The 24385-nt window shown below is 39.6% G+C and overlaps 2 protein-coding genes across 2 annotated transcripts; both read right to left on the reverse strand.

Moving 5' to 3' along the window:
- Positions 1–7617: 7617 nt before the first annotated feature.
- Positions 7618–8610, reverse strand: LOC108275489 (trace amine-associated receptor 13c-like). The gene has a single exon (XM_017486345.3). It carries the CDS (start codon positions 8608–8610, stop codon positions 7618–7620), a length of 993 nt encoding a protein of 330 aa, XP_017341834.3.
- A 9019-nt stretch (positions 8611–17629) lies between these two features.
- LOC108275445 (trace amine-associated receptor 13c-like) lies at positions 17630–18622 on the reverse strand. The gene has a single exon (XM_017486278.3). It carries the CDS (start codon positions 18620–18622, stop codon positions 17630–17632), a length of 993 nt encoding a protein of 330 aa, XP_017341767.1.
- Between the last annotated feature and the right edge of the window lie 5763 nt (positions 18623–24385).

Consider the following 24385-nt stretch of genomic DNA (forward strand, 5'->3'; position numbering starts at 1 on the left):
ATACCCAGGGTTGGCACAAACTAAACTGAAACTTACCTGCCTAGCTACCTAAACCAGCTTCCTGGTACAGACCCCAGGTCATTTGAGCCAGCTTCAATGCATATGGTCCCATTGTGGGATCTAGCCATAGTTCTAGATTCACTCTCAGCATCACCCTTTGAACCCTTGGAGGTTTTAACCCTCTGTCCTTAAAATAAATCTGTTCTGATACTCTTCGTGACATCTAGTAAGGAAGTGAACAAGCTTCAAGTATTATTGCTGTACCTCTTCTGTACACACTTTTTCTTGGGTCACACCAAGGGTACATTGCTGTGAAACCAAGCTTTCCTTCCTAAAGCCAGTGACTCGTCTTACAGTTTCATTGTTTTGGAGTTGAAGAATAAAAAACAGTCTAAAATCATGTAATTTGTGGACTTTTGGCTCAGCATGTGAGTGAGAAGGCATGTGTGGAGTGAGCTCCCGAGCATTTTTAATTGTTCTTTTCAGGCAACCTAAATCTTTTCTAAGGCATTTGGTGCGTTCTTTTTCAATTACGCAGTTTACAGTTATAACCAGAAAGGACTTATGGCTTCTGAAAGACTACGGAAACCTAAAGCTTCACCGAACATGACGAGTCATGGCGACAAGCTACCGTTTGACCTGGAAAACCTCTGCACCATTTTAATCGTGGAGCTAACATCTACCATCGCAGTACAGGTGAAAGCAGTTATTGACTCAGCTCTGGCCCCAGTTGTTGCATCTTTTGAGAGTTTTAAATCGGGCATTGAATCACAAGGACGACGTATTGATGAGCTTGACCAGCACCTGAACGATTACAGTGACCGCATTGTAGCACTGGAACAGACGGTGCTAACGCTAAATTCGGCTAACAAACAACTCACCGTTAAAGTGGAGGATCTGGAGTCCCGTTCATGGCGCTGCAATCTCCGGGTCATCGGTATTCCAGAACGAGAAGAAGGGAGCGGTCCGGTAACGTTTATGTCAAAATTTTTCCAGGATGTCCTTGGATCGGAAATCTTTCCAACCAGAGCGCACCGTATTGGCCCCGGAGGAACGAGAGAATCAAAGGCCCAGATTGATGATTGTGCAGTTTCCCTACTTTCATGACAGAGAAAAAGTTGTTTGACGCGGGAATTGGAATCAACTTTTCCATCAGGGCCGTAAGGTCTTCATCTTTCCTGACTTCAACTCCAGCGTCGATAAGAGGAGGGTGGCCTTCGCTGCGGTGAGAAACAGCTTGCGTGAGAGAAATGTGCGGTTTTCTCTCAGACACCCTGCTCGCCTTCGGATAGACCTCGTTGATGAGAGGATGCAATTCGACTGTCCCCAAAAAGCACAACTATGGTTTAATGAACGGTTTCCTCCATCTTAATCTGTCTACATGATAGTTACCCAATTTATTAATACCTGTAATGTGACTGTAAAACTACTCGGGTGTGGGCAACTATATCAGTTCCATTTAAATCTATAGGTTGCCTGAGATACTTGATAATTGTGGCACCTTTTATACTCAGGAGTGACTTCACACAACAAGAATAGGTATGGTTTACAGGTACTGGATGTTCCAGTGTTGTGGGGTTCTGCCTCTGCCTTTGGGAATGGAGAGAAGTTAACTGATGTTCAGAGTAAGGTGGGGGAGGGTGGGGTGGGAGGCAGGGAGAGATGCTGTGTTGTTGTTATGTCCCCCCCCCCCCAATTGATATCAACCTCTCTGTACTCCATTCTGTATTAATCTAAATTGATGGAAAATACCCGATGCTCGATCAGATTCCTACGTTGGAATGTGAAAGGTCTGAATGGTCTCATTAAAAGATCCAGAGTTTTGACACATTTATAACTACAAAAACCTGATGTTGCATTTCTTCAGGAAACTCATCTCTGTCTCAGGGATCAATGCAGACTCCAAGCTCGCTGGACATAGCATATGTTCCACTCCAATTTTGATTCCAGGTCCAGATGAGTTTCTATTCTGATAACTAAGACTGTGCCCTTTTCTTTTGATGAAGTTATTTCTGATGTAAATTGTAGATATTTGATTGTGGAAGGGAAAATTTCACAAACGGCAGTAGTTTTGGTGAATGTAAATGCCCCGAATTTTGATAACACTCCTTTTGCTCAGAATTTGTTGTCAAAAATTCCTGCTTTGAACACACATCTCTTGATATTTGGGGGAGATTTAAACTGTGTTATTGACCCGGTTTTGGACAAATCTAGCGCTGTTGCAAAGGCTCCCCCTGCAATGGCAAAGGTGTTCTCTGAGTTTGTGGTTCAGAATGGTTACATTGATCCGTGGAGGTATTTTAACCCCACAGTGACAAAATATTCTTTTTTTGCCTCACAGACGTAAATCTTTTTCTCACATTGATTACTTTTTTATTAATAACTCTCTAATTTCTCGGGTTGTAAACTTTGAATATCTACCAATTGTTATTTCAGACCACGCTCCTTTAAGTCTTGACATTCTTCTACCTTCACATCGCACCTTTCGCCCACCATGGAGGCTTAATTCTCTACTTTTATCCGATTCAGCATTTTGCAAGTATATTTCTACTTCGATGGATGATTTTCTTCTTACTAATCGAACTGATTCAATCTCTTACTCTACTTTGGCAAACTCTAAAGGCCTTCTTAAGGGGACAGATAATCTCTTATTCTGCTCATGCCAATAAGAAACGTAAGGATAAAATCATGTAATTTGTCACATATTCCATGTAATGAAGGTTAGGACGGATGCATATGCAGATAAGAGTTTATTTAGAGAGAGTCAGGCAGATAAATCCAAATTTATCAATAATATGATATGAGACAATAGCAATGTCAATGTAACAGGCAATGGGCTACGCGATCAACAAACAGGCATAAACGAGGAAAGGCTTGAGCAGAACCTGATTGGTCGTGTCAACAGACACAGGCGTGGGCATAACTCAGTTGGTCGTGAAGTTGGTTTCAGGCATGAGGACATGGTTGTCTGTGTCAGTAGAATAGGGCGGGAGCATAACTTGGTTAGTCGTGATGTTGTCTTCAGGTGTGAGCAGAACCTGTTTGGTCGTGACGTTGGCTTCAGGTGTGAGGAGAACTTGGTTGGTCACGTGAACAGACTCAGACATGAGCAGAACTTGGTTGGTTGTGTCAGGAGAATCTGGCGTAATCAGAACTTGGTTATTTTTGACGTTGGTTCAGGCGTGAGCAGAACTTGATTGGCCGTGTCAGCAGACTTGGGCGTGAGCAGAACGTGGTTGGTTGTGTTAGGAGAATCTGATGTGAGCATAACATGGTTGGTCGTGACATCGGTTTAAAGCGTGAGAAGAACCTGGTTGGCCGTGTCATCACAGTCGGGCGTGAGTGGAACTTGGTTGGCCATGTCAGCAGACTTGGGCCTGAGCAGAACCTGGTTGGTTGTGATGTCGGTTTCACGCATGAGGAGATCTTGGTTGGTCGTGTCTACAGACTTTGGCGTGAGCATAACTTTGTTGGTTGTGACGTCAGTTTCAGGAGTGAGCAGAACCTGGTTGGTTGTGATGTCAGTTTCAGGCATGAGGACTTGATTGTACGTGTCAGCAGACTCAAGCATGAGCAGAACTTGGTTGTTTATGATGTCGGCTTCAGGCTGCAACTTGGCGTGGAAGGTCACATTGTCGATATCAGACAGGAACTTGGCTTGAGAGGTCGTCTTTTCAACCTCAGACAGGAACTTGGCTTGAGAGGTCGTCTCTTTGACCTCAGACAGGAACACGGGTTGAGGCATCGTCTCTTTGACCTCATATGGTCCCATTGTGGGATCTAGCCATAGTTCTAGATTCACTCTCACCATCACCTTTTGAACCCTTGGAGGTTTTAACCCTCTGTCGTTAAAATGAATCTGTTCTGATACTCATCCTGACATATTAAGCAAGTGAGCAATCTTCATGTATCTATGTACCCCTGTTGAACACACTTTATCTTGGGTCACACCAAAATTACAATGCTGCCTAACCACACTTTCCTTCATCAAGCCAGAGACTCGTCTTACACATGCAATCGTAAATAATTCCATCATTCACTATAGAATTAAAATCCAAAAAAATCTATTCAGAAGCTATTTAAATCTTTTGTAATGGGCTGTATCTAAATGAGTCCATACTGATGTTGAGTCTTTGGCTTTTTTCTGCTTTTTTTCCTAATTCATAATTTTTTATTATTTTTTAAGTAATTTTTTAAAAACATTTTTTTATAAGTAGTATTTATTATTTAAATTAAGTCACAGGGGTTTTTCCCCCCATTCATACATCTCATGTCACATGCACAGTGTAATCATAATATGAAAGTTTTAAGGCTTAATAACATGTAAACTGTATTTGTAATGCAGTGTCAGAAAATATGAGAATTCGCTCAGCACTCATCTGCCTTTAAAATGACTTAATATGCCTAAATATCTGTAGAACATTGTAGATTTGATTTACAAAGATCAGATGTCTTCACATGTGAATGGAGCAAATAAAATTATTCATTACCAATTAAAGAAAGTGACAGGACACACAGTCCTCCTAGAGACTGTATTTATGTAGAGAAACGGGATTGAGAGAGTGAAATACTGACCCACAGCGATCAGAGTGTTTTTATAGATGGATAATATTGTGAAACAGTAAGCAACCGGAAAACCACAGAACTACCTCTCCCCAAATTTCCAGATCAACAATATATATATATATATATATATATATATATATATATATATATATATATATATATATATATATATATATATATACACACACACACACACACACACACACACACACATATTGTGACATTATATATGGAAAGGCTCGGTAGAATATAAGAAATCATAAAAAAACTGATGCAGTACCGCTTATCAAAAATCCAACATGACTCAACGGCCCAGATTAACGGCCCAGGAGATCCAGGTCTCTCTGGACAGGAGAAATGCTCACAGAGATCAGACTGGTTAAACTGCGTCAGGTTCATGAGGTCATGCATTTTAAAAAAAAGTCTGTTACATTATGGTGAAATGAATTATAGTTCAGGCAACTCAGATGTTTTTATAAGTTAGAAATTAAGCACACCCCCCAAGTTTGATTGACAGCTCAATGAATATGATGTCATGCCTTGGGGAAACAAAAGGCCACAGAAGGCATTAAGCACAGAAAAAAGCACCTAGTATTATGTGATTCTTCAGTTTACAAGGAAGAAAACATTAACGGAAACCAAGGAATAAAAAACACATGAAGGCCACAAAAACTGCTTGAGCTTAGAAATGTTGCAGTGTGGATAAAGAGAAAATGTGATGAATGTTGTAAATGCCGTTTTGTAATAAATGATAACGTGCTGATGAATGTCTGATCTAAAACTGCATCAAAAACAGTATTTAAGACACTACTGTTCTCATGATAATCGTGAAAATTTTATTCTACATATACAGTCATGTGAAAAAAAAGTACACCCCATGGAAATTGTTGGCTTTTTGTACATATTTGGACGAGCAAACATTTGATCCTCTTTGAAACAGTGCCTATTAGTAAAGGTGATAGCTCTGCCAATCTGACACATAAAATTTATATTTTGTAGTAATTTTCACAATTTAAATTAACAACAAACAACAACAAACACATCAGCCACATGGAAAAAGTAAGTACACCCCTACATTTATTACAACTTCAAATCCATAAAACAGAATCAGGTGTTGAAGATCAGGTTCCAGTGATTAGAACTTGCTTAGGGAGTGCAGGTGGAACCGGTCTTATTTATACCCCTCTCATATCTAGTGTCTGGTGTTCCCTTTGTTATTTCTGTAAGGCCTTCCGAAAAAAAGGTTGTGGCTGCCTATGAGTCTGGCAAGATGTCATAGGCAGCCACAAGATCTCCATCTGGCAAAAGATCTCCAAATTATTTGAAATATATCATTCCACTGTAAGGAACATCATCTACAAATGGTGCAGATTTCAAACGACTGTCAATAAGTCCAGGACTGACCGTCCCAGCAAATTGAGCCCAAGAGCAGACCGTCCGATGCAAGAAGAGGTCTCCAAGAACCCCAAAATATCATCACAGGATCTACTAGTAAGTCTTGCAACTGTTGGGGTTAAAGTGCATGCTTCTACAATCAGAAAGAGATTGCACAGATTTGACCTGCATGGGAAGCGTGTCAGGAAAAAGCCTTTGCAAGACTACAGTTTGTTAATGAGCATATAGGCAAAGACCCCCACTTTTGGAATAATGTGCTCTGGACAGACGAATCAAAGATGGAGTTGTTCGGCCATAGTAACAGCAGACATGTTTACTGAAGACCAAAGACAGTTTTTCAGGAGAAGCACCTCATACCAACTGTGAAGCTCGGTGGTGGAAATGTTATGGTTTGGGGTTGCTTCTCTGCCTCAGGGACTGGACAGTGTGCATTCATTGATTCAACTATAAATTCTGCATCATATCAAAGAGTGCCTGAAGATAATGTGAGGCCATCTGTCTGAAAGTTGAACCGAAAGTGGACATTTCAACAGGATAATGATCCTAAATACACGAGTAAATCCACCAAGGAACAGCTCAAGAAGAAGAAATGGAGGGTTATGGAATGAACTAGTTAAAGGCCGGATTTGAATCCCATTAAAATGTTGTGAAAGGATGTGAAAGGATGCGAAACGGGGAGAACATGCAAGAACACATTTAAACATCTTGCAACTGAAAGAATATTGCATGGAATAGTGGTCAAAAATTCCAGCAAGCCTGGTGGACAATTATACAAAACGCCTACAAGACGTTATTTCTGCTAAAGGGGGCAATACTAGCTTCTGAGACTTACTTTTTCCACAGAAAATATGGCATCTATTGATATTTATGTTAAATAAATGATTGATAAAGCTAATTTTCCTTGTGTTTTTGTTCAAGTAGATCAACTTCATTACTAGGCGCCGTTTAAAGATGATCAAATGTTTGCTTGTCCAAATGCATCAAAAAAGCCAACAATTTCCATGGGATGTACGTATTTTTTCACATGACTGTAATTGTGCCAAGGCATCTGTGGTTACAGCCAGGCATCTACTGTTATGTCCAGGCATACAGAGTTATTCTAAAGGGTTGTGTCAAGGTATCTCTTGTTACACCAATGAATCTAGCGTTATGCCTTGTTTCTCTCATTTTCTTGTTTCAAAGGTTATTTGGAAATGCACCTGAAGGACAAAAAGAACAAATGAAAATTACAGAGACAATAAAGAAAACAAAAAATGGGATTTTGTTGGTAAAAAAGTGACATCTCAAATTGATTGGAAAATTTGTCCTGTTTGTCAAAGTTTGCATACCTGCAATTGTATATTCCAGGTTTTCTGCTCTCCAAAGGTTCTACATAGAACCATTTTTTGGGAAAAAATTCAATGTTAAGTGAATATTATGTGTGAGGGGGTTGGGGATGATACAACAGGATGTGCAGCGGTGTATACTGTACAGTATACGCCAAGGTATATAAACCTATAGATGTGTATAAATATACAGATATAACGAATTTTATGTTTACATAGAGTTTAATGTTGTAATGTGTATTAAAATGCCTAAACAATTTGTTTGTAAACAGCTTTTTAATTTTTTTTAAATGAGGACCTATAATTTTATACTCACAAGTACAAAACATATTCATGAAAGAATATTGATTAATGCAGAGTCTGTCTGGAATATTCGCAGAGTTATAATTAATTTAATGCACCTCCTAAACCACGGGTAAAACAGAGCATAAATAACAGGATTAATGGTGGAATTAAGATAAAGCACTATCGCAAGTTTCTGAAATGTTTCTGCCTGTATTTCAATAACGTCACCTAATACACTGTAAATAAAATATGGAAGTAAACACATCAGAAACACAGACACTAAAATGCCCAGGACTTTAGCTGCTTTTCTCTCAGATTTCATCGAGTGTGAGGTGATTTTCTGTGTTTTAGGCCGTGTGTGATTATTAAGCTCTCTGATAGCATTGGCATGTTTCTTAGCAATCACAAACACTTGAGTATACAATATGATTATGATAGAACATGGAAATATAAATGCTATTACAAGGTCAACTGCGAATAAAACTTCATTCAGAAAAAGATAACACTCTCCAGGACACATTACAAATCTCGTGAAGCTTCCATTGAAATAATAAAATGCTGTGTTATACACCAGACACACACACCAATTAGAAGAAACCACAATGCACATAGTCCTATTAGAGATTGTGTTTGTGTAGAGAAAGGGGTTTGAGAGAGCCAAATACCGATCCACAGCAATCAGACCGACATTATAGATGGACAGGCTTGTTAGAAAATAAGAGGCCATCAAAAAACTGATACAGTACCCTCTAGCAAAAATCCAGCATGACTCGATCTTCCAGATTAACATTGGAAGCATTGCTAAAGCTCCAACAAGGAAATCCGACACAGCCAGAGAGAACACGAGCATGTTTGTCGGTGTGTGAAGCTGCTTGAAGTGAAGAACAGAGATGATGACAAGAAGATTTCCACACACTGTTAGAAGAACCACAGCAGCTGAACACACGTACAGTAAGATATAAACTGCAGGAGATAAGGATCTCTCTGGACAGGAGAAATGCTCACAGAGATCAGACTGGTTAAACTCCGTCAGGTTCATGAGGTCATGCATTTTAAAAAAGTCTCTGTTACATTATGGTGAAATGAATTATAGGTCAGGCAACTCAGATATTTTTATAGTTTAGAAATTAAGCACGCCCCCCAAGTTTGATTGACAGCTTAATGAATATGATGTCATGCCTTGGGGAAACAAAAGACCACAGAAGGCATTAAGCACAGAAAAAACTGTGCTTAAAAAACATTAAGCACAACTCAACCTGTTCTATCTCCCAATGCAGCAATTAGTAAAGCACTGACAGAAGACTTTATTGTCACTGCATACACATTAAGAGCACCTTTGGCTTCACTCTACTGACACACTCAGTAATCCTGGGGTTATCAATGAAAGCCCATTACCTTCTGCTGTCCAGTGCAAAAGCCAAACACAATTAATAGCTTTGTTGATGAAGCTGGTGCTTGTGATGTACAATGGATATAAAAAGTCTACACACCCCTATTAAAGCAGCAGGTTTTTTTTTTAACAGAGATAAATCGTATCAGAACTTTTCCACCTTTAACATAAAAATTACAACCAGTACACTACCACTGAACACCAAACTGACACATTTCAGAGAAAAAAGATTTAAAAAATAAAATAAATTAGAGTAACCTAATTGTATAAGTTCACATGCCCCTGAACTAATAATTAGTTGAAGCACTCTTTGATTTTATCACACCACTCAGTCTGTTTGGATAAGAGTCTATCAGCTTGGCACGTCTTGACTTGGGAATGTTTTCCTATCAAATTGTGAGGGCACCTTGTGTGCCCAGCCCACTTCAGGTCACCAAACAGATTAGTTTAGTTGGCTTCAGGTCTGGGCTCTGGCTAGAACATTCAAAATCACTCTTCTTCCTTTGGTTAAACCGTTCCATTGGAACATTCATTCGGATGTGTGCTTTGGGTCGTTGTCGTGCTGAATGGTGACACCTGAAGATTTTGCACTAAAATCAGCTGGTATAAGGAGCTATTCATGATTCCCTCCACCTTGATAAAACCTGCATTTCTGGCTGAAGAAAAGCAGCCCTAAAGCACGATACTCACACCACCATGCTTCACCATGAGTATGGTTCGTTTGTTGATGTGCTTTTTTGCACCAAGCATAACTTTTGGAATTATGGAATTATTATACCTTTTGGAATTGATCTCATCAGATCTTAACACATTTTGCCACAAGTTTTGAGGTTAATTAGTTGGGGTTGGATGGTTTTTTTTTGTGAGAAAGGGCTCTCATCTAGCCATCCTACCCCACAGCCCATTCTTCTCTCAATTTTAGAGTACCGTCCTGTTCTTGGTAAAGTCACTGTGGTGCTCCATTTTCCACACTTGCTGATGATGGCGTTCACTGTATTCCATGGTACATCTAATGTTTTGGAAATGTTTTCGTACCCCTCTCCTGATCGATTCCATCTGACAGGGAGACCTTGTATAGGCTCTGTGAGCTCTTTGCAGACCAGGGCTTCAGCAGTCAGATGAAACCAAGAAGATGTGAAGAAAAGCCTACAGAAACAGCTAGTCTTTATTTGGGGTTAATCAGAATAATTTTCCTTGATGACAGCTGTGTCATAATTACTTTTGAATATTAGATTGAATGTGATTGGTTCATTCTGAACACAACCACACCCCCAATTAGAAAAGGACATGCAAACTTATGCAGCAAGGTTAATTTACAGTTGTATTTTTTCCTATTTTTCATTCAAATGTTTCTGACTGTTTTACACTTAATTTTTACACGTTGTATTTTCACACTGAGGGTGGAATAAGTTCTGACATGATTGATCTTGGTTTAAAAAATAAAAGTAAAACTTGCCATTTTATCAGCAGTATGTAGACTTATATATTTCATATATCAGTTATATCCACTGTAAAAACCAATCAGTTCATAATAAAGGATTTTTGTTTTGTTCTTGTGGTACGCTTTAGTGCTAGATCTGCATAGAGTTATGGTATTTTAACTTTGATATTTATAAGTAGGTAATGGCTGATTACTTGACCTTTGACATCTCCTCAAGTCATTTATTTGTTTTAGTGCTTGATCACGTTGGCTGATCAAAACACTTCCCCAAGTTATGTGTCTCCTATAGCTAAGTTAACTTCTCTGACTGTCCTATATTTTCAACCTATTGTACAAGAAACCATGCATATTAGCTCACTGTCTGTACAGGCAATATCTCAGGACACCTATATAGAGAGATCCAGTCAGAGCTGATCAAGAGAAAGTAGGCCAATCAGATTACTTGCTGAATAGGCCAAGCCCACAACATAAACATACACTTGTACACATATAATCAATCAATTAATGTGTTAATTAATTAATTAGCTAATGAATTCATTAATCATGTGATTAATTAATTTTATGTGTACACATGTATGTTTATGCTGTGGGTTTTTGTTGATGTGTATGTTTATGCTGTGCCTATTTAGATGACATTATTATTTATTGCAATGATTGGCAGCAGCATATTCAGCACCTGAGGGCTTGTCCTGAGATGGCTGAAATGGGCAGGACTCAAAGCAAACCCAAAGCAAAAAGTGTGCGATTGGGCTGGCGGAAGCACTGTACAGTATCTGAGCTTTCACTTGGGCCATGGGCAGGTGTGTCCCCAAATTGATAAGACAGCAGTGATTGCAGCCTGCCCAGGACCAAGACCAAAAAGGAGGTGAGACAGTTCCTGGGTCTGACTGGCTATTATCATAGGTTTGTGTCTAATTATTTGAATGTCACCATCCCACTGACTGATCTTACTAAAACGGGATGGAGCCATGTCAATGGGCACAGACTGGCATCGCACCTGATCACCACCCTTTATTCTGCAGGTGAGAAGTCTACAAGATGTGTCTACCGCACTATTTTGGGTTGAACCCGACCAGGTTATACGAGTGGCCCAATTATCCGTTGTTGCGTGTAGATACAGCTTGTGTAACTGTGTACCCAGCAGGAAAAACTTAGCCTTCTTGTACCTTTTGCAGGTTGTTTAGGATCACACTTTGTCTCACCTTAGATTTGTTCACTAAGGGTGTCCTTACTGGGATGATTAAGCTCCAGGTGACGTGGCCTGAGGTTCATGAAAGTAATCCAGACCATTTTCCATGACAGGGTCTCTGTCATCAAAAAGCATGGGGGATGTCTTTAGAATGCACACATGAATTTAGTTTAGCTATTAGAATTTAGGATTAGAATTTAGATATTGTTAGATGTTAGGTTAGCTAACCCTAGAGATTATCAATTTTTGCTATTTCTAATAAACATATTATTGTTTCATCACAGAGGAATAAATTCCCTTCAGTTTGAACATGAGTGTTAACTCATGACGTGACCTACATCACATAAGACAGTCTGAATGGCTGTTGTGTCACTTCTTATTCACTTATCATTTTCATAAAGGTTATAATTCTTGACCCATGACAGTTTAAATCTCAATACAATGGATTTCCCACCCAGTGATGTATGATTGTTTTCATCCTGACTTCTACCACTTCAGGAAGCTTTGAGCATTACCAGTGTACCCCTTCCGTACACACTTTATCTTGGTTAATATCAAAGTTATATTGTTGCCTAGCCATGCTTTCATTGCTTAAGTTAGTGATGTATCTTACACTTTCACTGTTTTGGAGTTGAGAGCTTTTCCTCACCCTTCTTTCCCTGAGATTCTGTTCATGAAAACCTGTGTGTTTTGAGTGTTTACACAAATGGAATGAAATCTTTCAAGAACAGCAGTTCGCTTTTGGAGTCGTAGGCTGTTTCTCACATGAAGATAATATAGTTTAAAATCAAATGCTTGTTACAGTTTTTATAAGTTGCTCTAACACACTCCCTGGTGAAAAATTCCCTAATAAAATGTTTACTATAGAAATAATGAACACTTTATCAATAATGTACTTCATGTAAAAAGTACCCAAAGTTATCTGTGATTATGCTACTTAGAAGCCTGTATATGAATTTAATCTGTACACAACTGTAGAGTTTCCTGTGAAGATTTCATGGCAGTTTACAATGCTGAGTACTGCTGATGATGTATGTTTTTGCACAGTGCATGACCTAAAAATATTACTATATACCTAGCCTGGCCTAGCACCCTCACTTTATCAGTGTGCTGGACTAGCTTACTTTTTCCAAAATTTTCTGATGGTGATGCAATGGCTAGTTTTACCCCATTCATACCTTCTCATTGTATTGTAAGGTCATGCTCATATTACAGCCATTGTCTGAAAGTCTTAATACCATGCAAACTGCATTAACTGTTGAGTCATTCACTCAACATCCTCATCTGCACTTTAAAATGCCTCGATATACCTCGAAATCTGGACAAGACTGTACAGTAGATGTGCCAATTTACAGAGATTAGATGTGTCTGTGTATCTGAATGCATATTGTACAGTAAATATATATTCATATTGAAAATAAATATATTTCTACTATCACTTCTTTATTATCTTATGAAGGTGTCATACAGCAGAAGATACATGTTAAGGGAGGAAAAAAAGTAAATTACAAAACTGTAATTTAGAATAGAGGTGCACATTACAATTTTAACAACAAATGTTTAAAAAACAACCAACAGAAAAGCACACCTTTTTTTTTTTTTGCAACCTGTTTGTATTTGGCACTGGTTTGTTTGTAGTATTACTGACGTTTTTCTCATAGTGTGTATTTGTATTTTTAATCTTTTAATTCTTATTTTTTTATTGCTACAGAAGTTTAAAATGTGTATCGTATAATAGGAATATTTGAGCATATATTATTTGGGATCATCAGAAGGCTATTTATGAAAGAACATTGATTAATGAAGAGTCTGTCTGGAATATTCGCAGAGTTATAATTAATTTAATGCACCTCCTAAACCACGAGTAAAACAGAGCATAAATAAACGGATTAACGGTGGAGTTAAGACAAAACATTATCAGGAGAATCAGAGAGGTTTCAATACGTACTTCAATAAAATCACCTAATAAATTGTAAACAAAATATGGAAGTAAAAACACCATAAACACAAACACTAAAATGGCGAGGACTTTAGCCGCTTTTCTCTCAGATTCCATTGAGTGATTATTAAGCTCTCTGATAGCAGTGGCATGTTTCTTAGCAATCACAAACACTCGAGTATACAATATGACTATGATAGAACATGGAAATATAAAAACTACTACAATGTCAGTTATGAACCATATTTCACTGACAGAGAAAAAACACTCTCCAGGACACATTACAAGATTCATGAAGGTTCCACTGAAATAACAGAATGCTATCACATATGCCAGACACACACACCAGTTTGTAAAAATCAGAATGCACGTAGTCCTCCAAGTGATTTTGTTTGCGTAGAAAAACGGGTTTGAGAGAGCCAAATACCGATCCACAGAGATCAGAGCAATAGTATAGAAGGATAAGGTCCAGAGAAAACCATTAAGCAACCAGACACTGATGCAGAAACCTCTTCCCAAAATCCAGCATGACTCGATCGTCCAGATCAACACTGCTGGCATCGCCAAAGCACCGGTGAGAAAATCCAACACAGCCAGAGAGAGCACGTGCAGGTTGGTCGGAGTGTGAAGCTTCTTGAAGTGAAGAACAGAGATGATGACGAGAAGATTTCCACACACTGTTAGAAGAACCACAGCAGCTGAACACACGTACAGTAAGATATAAACTGCAGGAGATCCAGATCTCTCTGGACAGGAGAAATGCTCACAGCGATCAGACTGGTTAAAATCCATCAGGTTCACGAAAACAGAATTCTCTAAAATCTATAGAGTTTAAAGAAATACATCATATATTGGATGCTACTACTGTAAAACAGTAACTGAAAAAAAGGTCATAATCAAATGACTTATAGCTCAGACATCTCTTGTATGGTGCTTTTATAGTATAGAAATTGATTACACCCCACTAATTTGAATGAAAAATATGATGTCATGCCTACTAGTTACTGGTTAGAGAATTAAACGTTTTAATATGCAAATCTTTGTGTAGCAACGCCTAAAGTAAGTGAGACGACGGGCCTGCGACCCACACACAAAGGGGACAACGGGTCTCAAAATAGTCTCAATTGTTTGTGCTGGTTTGTGCTGTAAGAAATTTAGATTGTGCTGCATCGGTTTTGTGTTCTCGTTGTGAACACACTTTTAGTGGTGCAAGCCTGGATTTGTCATGGTTGAATATCACCCTCAAGTCAGATAATAAAGATCTACCTGTATTCAGAGGGGATGGTTCAGATAAATGTGACATTCAGGAGTGGGTTGGTATGATGAGTGTATATTTGAGGAAAAGACATTTCCAGGTCACTGAACAGTCAGATTAGCCGTCTCGTGGGCAGGGCTAGAGATGTTGTAAAAGTGTCTGTACGCAGTAACCCTACTCTAGACCATGCTAACCACCCTGAAATAGTCTTTAGCATACGCAAGCAGCATTTCAGTGAGATATCTTGTTCTTGTTTGCCACTGGCAGATTTTTGTTCTTCTCGCACCAGTTCTCCAGGCTCTTTATCTCCTCTAGGTAGGCCTTCTTGTCGTTGTCAGAGATCAGGCCCACCACAACACTGCCGTCAGCAAACTTGACAATGGTGTTAGAGTTGGAAATGGCCACACAGTAATAACTGTATAACGAGTACAGTTGGGGGCTCAGGACACAACCCTGGGGGGGCTCCAGTGCTGAGGGTGAGGGTGGGTGAGACATGTCTGCCCACCTGTATTGCTTGTGGTCTGTCTGTCAGGAAGTTGGAGATCCACTGACACAGGGACGGGCTAAGTCCTAGGTCCTCCAACTTGGTGGTGAGTTTGGAGGAAATTATAGTGTTAAATAATGAACCAACAGGATTTTATTGTAATTTCCCTTCCTGATGTCCAGATGGTTCAGGGCTGTGTGTAGGAGGTATGTGATGGCATCCTTGGTAGAGTAATTGGGAAGGTATTGTATTGTAATGGGTCCAGGGTGTCGGGTAATGAAGAGGTGTTAACTCTATTGAAACTTTCCTCAAGTACTGGCACAGGTGAAGTAGTTATTACCAATTCATAGTTTCACAGTCTTCATTATGAAGTCTGTAAATGTTTATTGTTTTATTTAGGACAGTATTTCCCAATCCTGGTCCTGGAGTCCCCCAACACTATATTTTGGATTTTTTTTATTGCCTAGTGCTACAAACTGGTTCTCTACGCACTTCAAACTGCACTTACTGAACACAATTGGGACTCCAGAGTTGCCATAGTTTTGTTATCGCTGCTTGATTTGTTTAGATTAAAAACTGTTTAAACTGCAGCTTTATGGCCATAGCATGGCCTTTTAGTGCCATATCAGTGAGCCTGACAGTTTTTCCCTTTTCCCCAATATTTTATGTAATTATTTTTGAACTGCAGTTACAGATTTGTTTGAACAGAAGGTACACCTTTTTAGCCATGCAGAACATCTGACAAATTGTTTCCCATGAGTTTATCCAATTTTGTTGAATTATTATTGATTTACGATGGAAGAGAGTGAATATGTTTGTACATTGTGTAATCCATGTCATGGCAAAAATGTGTGAGACCTTCATCATTAACGGTTGGGGCCATTTAGTTCAACTTACTGAAGATTTATTGAGGTTCAATGTCTTGATTTTACTCAATGGTATTCAATCAGTTATAGCATTCACTCAGGTTGGATTGAAGCACATCCATGGTATTTAGTGGAAAAGGTCTGCCTTACCAAGAATATCATGTTCTGGACACTGCAGCAGGAAAACATTATATTTTTAGTCAGATAAACTTAAAAATGAAACCTTGTTGTACAAAATAGACATGTAGAAACAATATTTTTTGTGCGTTTGTTTAACTTAACATATAATGTTCATTGTACATACACTTCAACTTTAATTGTTAAGTTTGTACAACTAATCGCCCTAACAGTTGAGGAAACTCAAAAAAGACCTGAAGTGGGTTGCCTTAATTTATTAAAAGTTTCTCAACTATTAATTTATTTATTTATTTTCTTTTTTGCAGTGTATTCATTGTATAAGAATAGTGCTTCATGACATTGTAATGATTGGAAAATGTTCTATCACTTTAATTTAAGAGCATCAAAATCAATCATAACATCGGCATATATGCTTCTTAAGTTCATAAAAGTTTTATAAATGGGACGGACCTCCAGAGGCTTCATATTCCTACAGAAATTAAGTAAACAGTTAAAAATAAAAAGGGAAGTTGACATATATTTATTTCAACACATCCCATGTGCTCATATGTTATCTAACTGTCTATCAGTCATGAGAGGCCTTTTGTCCTAATCTGTGATATTGTATAAAACCATAATCTCACCTGACAAGATTTGACAAAGATATTTTTTTTAAATAAATTGTTTTATGCTGCTTAATAATAGATTTGTGTAATTTTTTATCAGTGTTTTATGAACTGGAGCCCTTTTCTCTCCCCTCATATATAGCATAAAACCTGCAGTGTCACCTGACGAGTTTTGACATAAGCCTTTCACAAAGCCTCTAATATTGTTTGATAAAAGCTTAATATAATGCTTATGAATGTGTTCATATGTTCACATGTAGGTATCCTTAATAACATAAAGTGTTACCAAACAATTATTAATGCAGAGTTCAGTGGGAATATTTATAACAGCAAAATAATATAACAGCAATATTTAGGTAAATTATGAGGGAGTATGAAAAGGGGCTTTTCATGAAAGGACATTGATTATTGCATTGTTATTATAGATGAATAATATTGTGAAAAATAAACAGCGCACAAAAAAACCCCCACAGAAACTTCTCCCCAAATATTCAGAATATTGGGCACTGTGTTTATATATATATACACACACACACACACACACACACACACACACACACACACACACACACACACACACACACACACACACAAAATGATGTTCTTATATTATATAATATAATAGGGTACAGTACATATTTACATTTAACGTCACTTAACTAACCCCTGCATATTTTACTATACTGATCTTGGAAATTGGATTCGGGCATATTCTGGCACATCATCAAAAAGAGTTAAAAACAAATGCCATTTACGAAAGAACATTTATTAATGCAGAGTCTGTTTGAAATATTCGTAGAGTTATAATTAATTTAATACACCTCCTAAACCATGGGTAAAACAGAGCATAAATAAATGGATTAATGGTGGAATTAAGATAAAGCACAATCACAAGTTTCTGAAATGTTTCTGTCTGTATTTCAATAACATCACCTAATAAACTGTAAATACAATATGGAAGTAAACACATCAGAAACACAGACACTAAAATGCCCAGGACTTTAGCTGCTTTTCTCTCAGATTTCATCGAGTGTGAGGTGATCTTCTGTGTTTTAGGCCGTGTGTGATTATTAAGCTCTCTGATAGCAGTGGCATGTTTCTTAGCAATCACAAACACTCGAGTATACAATATGATTATGACAGAGAGTGGAAATATAAATGAAAATATAAGGTCAATTACAGTCCAAACATCATTGAAAAAGATAAAACACTCTCCCGGACACATTACAAAATTCAGAAAGTTTCCATTGAAATATAAGAGTGCTGAGCTATAAGCCAGCACCACACACCAGACACATACAATTACAATACCAGTGATGCTCACAGACACTCTGTTCATGTAGAGAAAGGTGTTTGAGAGAGCCAAACACCGATCCACAGCGATCAGAGCGATATTATAGATGGACGAGATTGTGAGGAAACAACAAATTAACCAAAAACTGATGCAGAAATCTCTCCCAAAAATCCAGCATGACTCAATCGTCCAGATTAACATCAGCGGCATTAATAAAGCACCAACGAGGAAATCTGACACCGCCAGAGAGAGCACGAGCATGTTTGTCGGTGTGTGAAGCTGCTTGAAGTGAAGAACAGAGATGATGACGAGCATATTTCCACACACTGTTAGAAGAACCACAGCAGCTGAACACACGTACAGTAAGATATAAACTGCAGGAGATCCAGATCTCTCTGGACAGGAGAAGTGCTCACAGCGATCAGACTGGTTCAACTCCGTCAGATTCATTCTGTCATACTGCCACAGAAATACATACTATATTGGATGCTAACATTGTAAATCTGTACCTGCAACAAGTCACAATCAAATGACTTATGGCTCAAACGAGTCTGGTGTTTTTATAGTTCATAAATTACTCACACCCCCTGAGTTTGAGTGGCAGCATGTGAATACATATGATGTCATGCTGTGTCGGAACAAAAGGCCTAATACTGACTAGTGAATAGTTAACAAAACATTTCACAATAAACCATAATGCCTTATTCGCTGTGTGTTCCTGTCTCTTCATGGCTTTGCCCAAATAAAGTTCTCCAGCTACAGTAAAGAAAGATGCAATATTTAGACACACTATATGACATGGTATGATTATCATAAATATGAACAGTTGACAGGATATAATCTCAACACTATTTAGTATAGTAGAATAGTTATTTGAGCATCACAGACCATCTGTAATGACAAAGAAATTCTAACACTGCTTGTGTACTAAATGGATACAGTGGTAGCTCAGTGGTTAAGATGCTGGACGAATGATCAGAAGTTTGTTAGTTCAACTACCAGCACTGCCAATCTACCACTGCTAGGCCTTTCAGAGAGACACTTAACCCTCAACTGCTCAGTTGTATTAATGAGATAAATGTAAGTCAGTCTGGATGAGGGCATCTGCTGTAAATGTAGTCAAGCTTAATTCTTCTTTTCGTTGCTTACCCTAGCACAGACAAAGTGCAAGTAGGGGTGTGTCATTCAAAATCTGCAAGGGCACATGGCCATCCAGGTAACAGTCTGTTTCAGAAGGTATCAACAGGCAGGTACTTCCAAACCCAAGGCCCCAAGAAAACTCGCCACAACAACAGCTTCTTCCTGTGTACTATCAACCTCATCAAACAAGGCCAGTGATGTTTTCTGGATTCTTGAATCATACTTATTTACGCCGTGCGGTTCATCACCTAATTTATTAATCCTAGATTTAATAGCTACAACAATAATAGCTGGACTACAGTAACTAGAGCTATACCAACGTCTGCACTGAATGCACAATACATACTATTTGAACACTACCTCAAAGAATGTACCTACATATTGTTTTTCACTGATAAAATCGGATCGGTCTCCACAGCTGTATGATCACTTGTGGCACTGTTCAGTGTGTAAATGTCCATTGGTTGTATTTTAGATGTCTACAGCACCAATCACAAGAGAAGAGTTCTGTGATCTGAATGTTTTTGCATGTCTGATCAGATAATATATTTGGGGAAAAGAAGTGTGTTCTCATACTGATTGTTATAAATGGTGAGAGCAGAGCAGGACTGTTTTTGTCATGTGTTTGGGTTAATTCAACTTTACCTGTTCGCCACTAGACGGCGCCCCAGTCTGAGATGTTTTTGAGCTGCCAAGATTAAATGAAGAAACTGTGTTGTGCCAGCCATCCTGGCATTGTGTGTCTTAATAAACTGAGAATAGAGATAAATCAGTGTTATAAATAGGATACAAATCCCACTAATAATTGTTAGCATATTTGTACAAAAATAACAGTTTTGTCCCAGTGCTCTGTTTATTTTTTGGTTGGATAAGGCCAAAGCCTTTTGCACTATAAATGAGAGGCTGTCATTTCTGCATGCCTTAAAACATCATCACTATTATGTGGAGACTTTTTAAGGGAACAGGGGCCTGTTCCATGAAGCTAGTTGAACAAACGCAGGGTTATGGGATTAGTTTCGAGTTGACAAAACCAAACCAATCCAGTCAGGCTTTACTGCTACCATGACACATGACACTGACAACATACACATATCAACTGTGTATGTTAATAACACAGTTATCAACCTACTCTGTCAACTCAGCCTTTGATCCTTAAACTATGATTAGTCCACGAGTGCGTGCACATAAACGCGTGACGTCGGCACAGAACAGCCAATAGCATTCAACATGGGAAAAGAGCATGTGTGCGTACTTCGGGTTAAAACGTTTACTTTTATAGGCTCACGGTGAGAATAAACGGATTTAAAATTTAAACCCCGACATCTTTCATGCAATTTCATTTAATATAAATGTAAATTGTTTTAAGTAAATGTTTCCCTGTGAAGTTCTCTTCTTCTTACATTTTGCGCTGGGGACTTGAATTCGTTGCGTCACTTATATGTCACTTTGCTCACAGCTGATTGGTCCAAGTTGGGTTTAAGTTCTCTTACCCAGAACAAAACCTGCCGTGGAGCAGGTCAGCCGAGGAGTGTTAGTTACTGTGGTGATGAACACCAGTAAAAGCAGAGCCACTTACATGATACCTAATACCCAGGGTTGGCAAAATCTATACTGAAACTTACCTGCTTAGCCACCCAAACCAGCTTCCTGGTACAGGCCATTGCAGCATTAAATGTCTCCACAGCCCCCCAGGTTCAAATACAGGCATTGCCCGACAAGTACCAGGTTCCTTGAGGAGCCGAGGAGCAGACATGACTTGGAGTCTCTCGAGTGTGAGCATAACCTGGTTGGACGTATCAGCAGTTTCGGTGTGAGCAGAACTTGGTTGGCCATGTCAGCAGACCCGGGCATGAACAGAACATGGTTGGCCGTGTCAGCAGACTTGGGTGTGAGCAGAACATGGTTGGTTGTGTCGGGAGAATCTGGTCTGAGCCTAACTTGGTTGGTCGTGATGTCGGTTTCAGGCATGAGAACTTGATTGTCCATGTCAGCAGACTCGGGCGTGGTCAGAACTTGGTTGTTTGTGATGTTGGCTTTAGGTGTGAGCTGAACCTGGTTGGTCGTGACATCCGCTTCAGGTGTGAGCAGAACTTGGTTGCCTGTGTCACCGGACTCGGGCGTGAGCAGAACTTGGTTGACCGTGTCATCAGACTCGGGTGTGAGCAGAACTTGGTTTGCCGAGTCATCAGACTCGGGCGAAGGCAGAACTTGGTTGGTCGCGATGTCGGTTTCAGCCGTGAGTAGACCCTGGTTGGTCGTGACATCAGTTTCAGGCAGAGCATGGTTGGTTGTGTCAGGGGAATCAGGCGTGAGCAGAACCTGGTTGGTCATGAAGTCGGTTTCAGGCATGAGGAGATCTTGGTTGGTCATGTCGACACACTCTGGCATGAGCATAACTTCATTGGTCGTGATGTCGGTTTCAGGCATAAGGAGAACTTGGTTGGTCATGTCATCAGACTCGGGTGTGAGCAGAACTTGGTTGGTCGTGATGTTGGCTTCAGGCATGAGCAGAATGTGCTTTGTTGTGACATTGGCTTCAAGCGTGAGCAGAACCTGGTTGGTTGTCGGTTTCAGGCATAAGCAGAACTTGGTTGGCCGTGTCAGCAGACTTGGGCGTAAGCAGAACTTGATTGGCCTTGTCAGCAGACTTGGGTGTGAGCAGAACTTGGTTGGTTGTGTCAGGAGAATCTGGCGTGAGCCTAACTTGGTTGGTCGTGATGTCCGTCTCAGGCATGAGAACTTGGTTGTCCATGTCAGCAGACTCGGGCGTGGTCAGACCATGTAACCATAACTTGGTTGGTCGTGATGTCGGTTTCAGGCATAAGGAGAACTTGGTTGGTCATGTCATCAGACTCGGGCGTGAGCAGAACTTGGTTGGCTGTGTCAGCAGACTCGGGTGTGAGCAGAACTTGGTTGGCTGTGTCAGCAGACTTGGGCATGAACAGAACTTGGTTGGCCATGTCAGCAGACTCTGGTGTGAGCAGAACTTCGTTGGTTGTGATGTTGGCTTCAGGCATGAGCAGAACATGCTTGGTCGTGACATTGGCTTCAGGCGTGAGCAGAACCTGGTTGGTTGTCGGTTTCAGGCATAAGCAGAACTTGGTTGGTCATGTCAGGAGAATCAGGCGTGAGCAAATCCTGGTTGGTCATGATGTAGGTTTCCGGCACGATGACTTGGATGTCTGTGTCTGCAGACTCTGGCGTGAGCATAACTTGGTTGGTTGTGACGTCGCTTTCAGAATGGAGCTTGGTGTAGAAGGTTACATCGTCGATTTCAGACTGGAACTTGGCATGTTAGGCCGTCTCTTTGACTTCGGACATGAACTGGGCTTGGGAGGTTCTCTTTTGGGCCTCGGACAGGAACATGTCGTGAGAGGTCACCTCGTTGACCTCATACGGGAACGTGGCTTGGGAGGTCATGTCGTCGACCTCGGACATGAACTTGGCTGGAGAGGTGGTCTCTTTGACCTCAGACAGGAACATGGCTTGGGAAATCACTTCATTGACCTCTAGCAGGAACTTGACTTTATGCTGAAGCTGTGGAGATGAGACAACCTCGTGAGTCTCAGGCTGGAACTCTGGGGATGATCCAGCCTCGTGGGTCTCCTGCTGGTGCTCTGGGGAGGGGCCGCTATGTTGACCTCCAGCTGGAGCTCAGCTGCTGAGACTGCATAGTGGGTCTTAGGCAGGAGTTTTTGGGAGGAGGTCACCCAGTTTGCCTGCTCATAATAGGTGGTGAAAGGCAAGTCAGGTTTATCTATGAACCCTAGCCACTGCCTCTGGTTAGGTTTGGGGTGTGTCAGGCTCAAAAAATGCAATTGGCACTCAAAGAGAAAATGCTCAGGGTAGCCAAGAAATCCATCGTATGGCTCTGGGCGATCCGTGGCTATCCATTGAGGAAGCTTAAAAGAGTTCAGTCTCGGTATGGTGTTCCTCACTACCTTGGCATGACGTCTTCTCCATCTTCCTGCTGCATCCATGTTTAGGCGTAGTATTCTGTCACGTATTCAAGGGAATGAAGGTTAGGAATTCTGTCAGTCAGCACAACCTGAAGGTTTGCTTTTTAAGGGCACACGTCATTTAAGCCAACCTCAAAGCATTTGGCCCCGTTGTAGAATCTAGCTATAGTTATAGATTCACTCTCACCATCACTTTTTGAACCCTTGGAGCTTTTAACCCTCTGTCGTTAAAATAAATCTGTTCTGATACTCATCCTGACATCTATCAAGCAAGTGAGCAAGCTTCAGGTGTTATCTATGTACCCCTGTTGTACACACTTTATCTTGGGTCACACCAAAATTACAATGCTGCCTAACCACGCTTTCCTTCATAAATCCATCATGCAAATATTCACTATAGAAGTACTCAAAAATCAATCCAGAAGGTATTTAAATCTTTTGAAAACTAATTGACTTGATCAATATTATTCAGTACTAATTTTGAAGCAATGGTTCTTTTTTCTACTTTTTCCTAATTCATATTTTATCTTTTTATTTTACTGTCACATGCACATTAGTCATATTTATGATGTACATTAGGCCAAACGGATTTTGTCCCTCCGCTTTCATACTTTTAATGTCACATGCACATTGCAGTCATAATACGAAAGTTTCAAGACTTAATAACATGCAAAAACTGTATTTGTAATGCAAAATCATATTTACTGAGGGTGCCAATATTAGTGGAGGGCACTGTATCTGTATAAGACTGTAGATTTGATTTACAAGGATGAGATGTGTCTTCACATGTGAATGCTGTAGAGACGATTATTCATTAGCATTGAAAAATAAACATAATTTTGCTATCACGTCTTTATTATCTCATAACTGTGTCTACAGGAGAGATTACATGTTAACTGAGAAATAAAATAACAAGTTCCAAAACACTAAATTAGTGATAGACAGTAAGCAAGTAAAATAGACAGTAAGCAAAAAAACAAAACAAAACAATGCAGAAACCTCTCTCCAAATATCCAGATCAACACCGTATTGTATTATATATAATATCAAACAGAGAAAAGCTCTTATATAATATAATACAGTACTGTAAATATTTATTATATTGATGGTGGGA

This window comes from Ictalurus punctatus, chromosome 2 (genome assembly GCF_001660625.3).
Source record: "Ictalurus punctatus breed USDA103 chromosome 2, Coco_2.0, whole genome shotgun sequence".
NCBI classification, from domain to species: domain Eukaryota; kingdom Metazoa; phylum Chordata; class Actinopteri; order Siluriformes; family Ictaluridae; genus Ictalurus; species Ictalurus punctatus.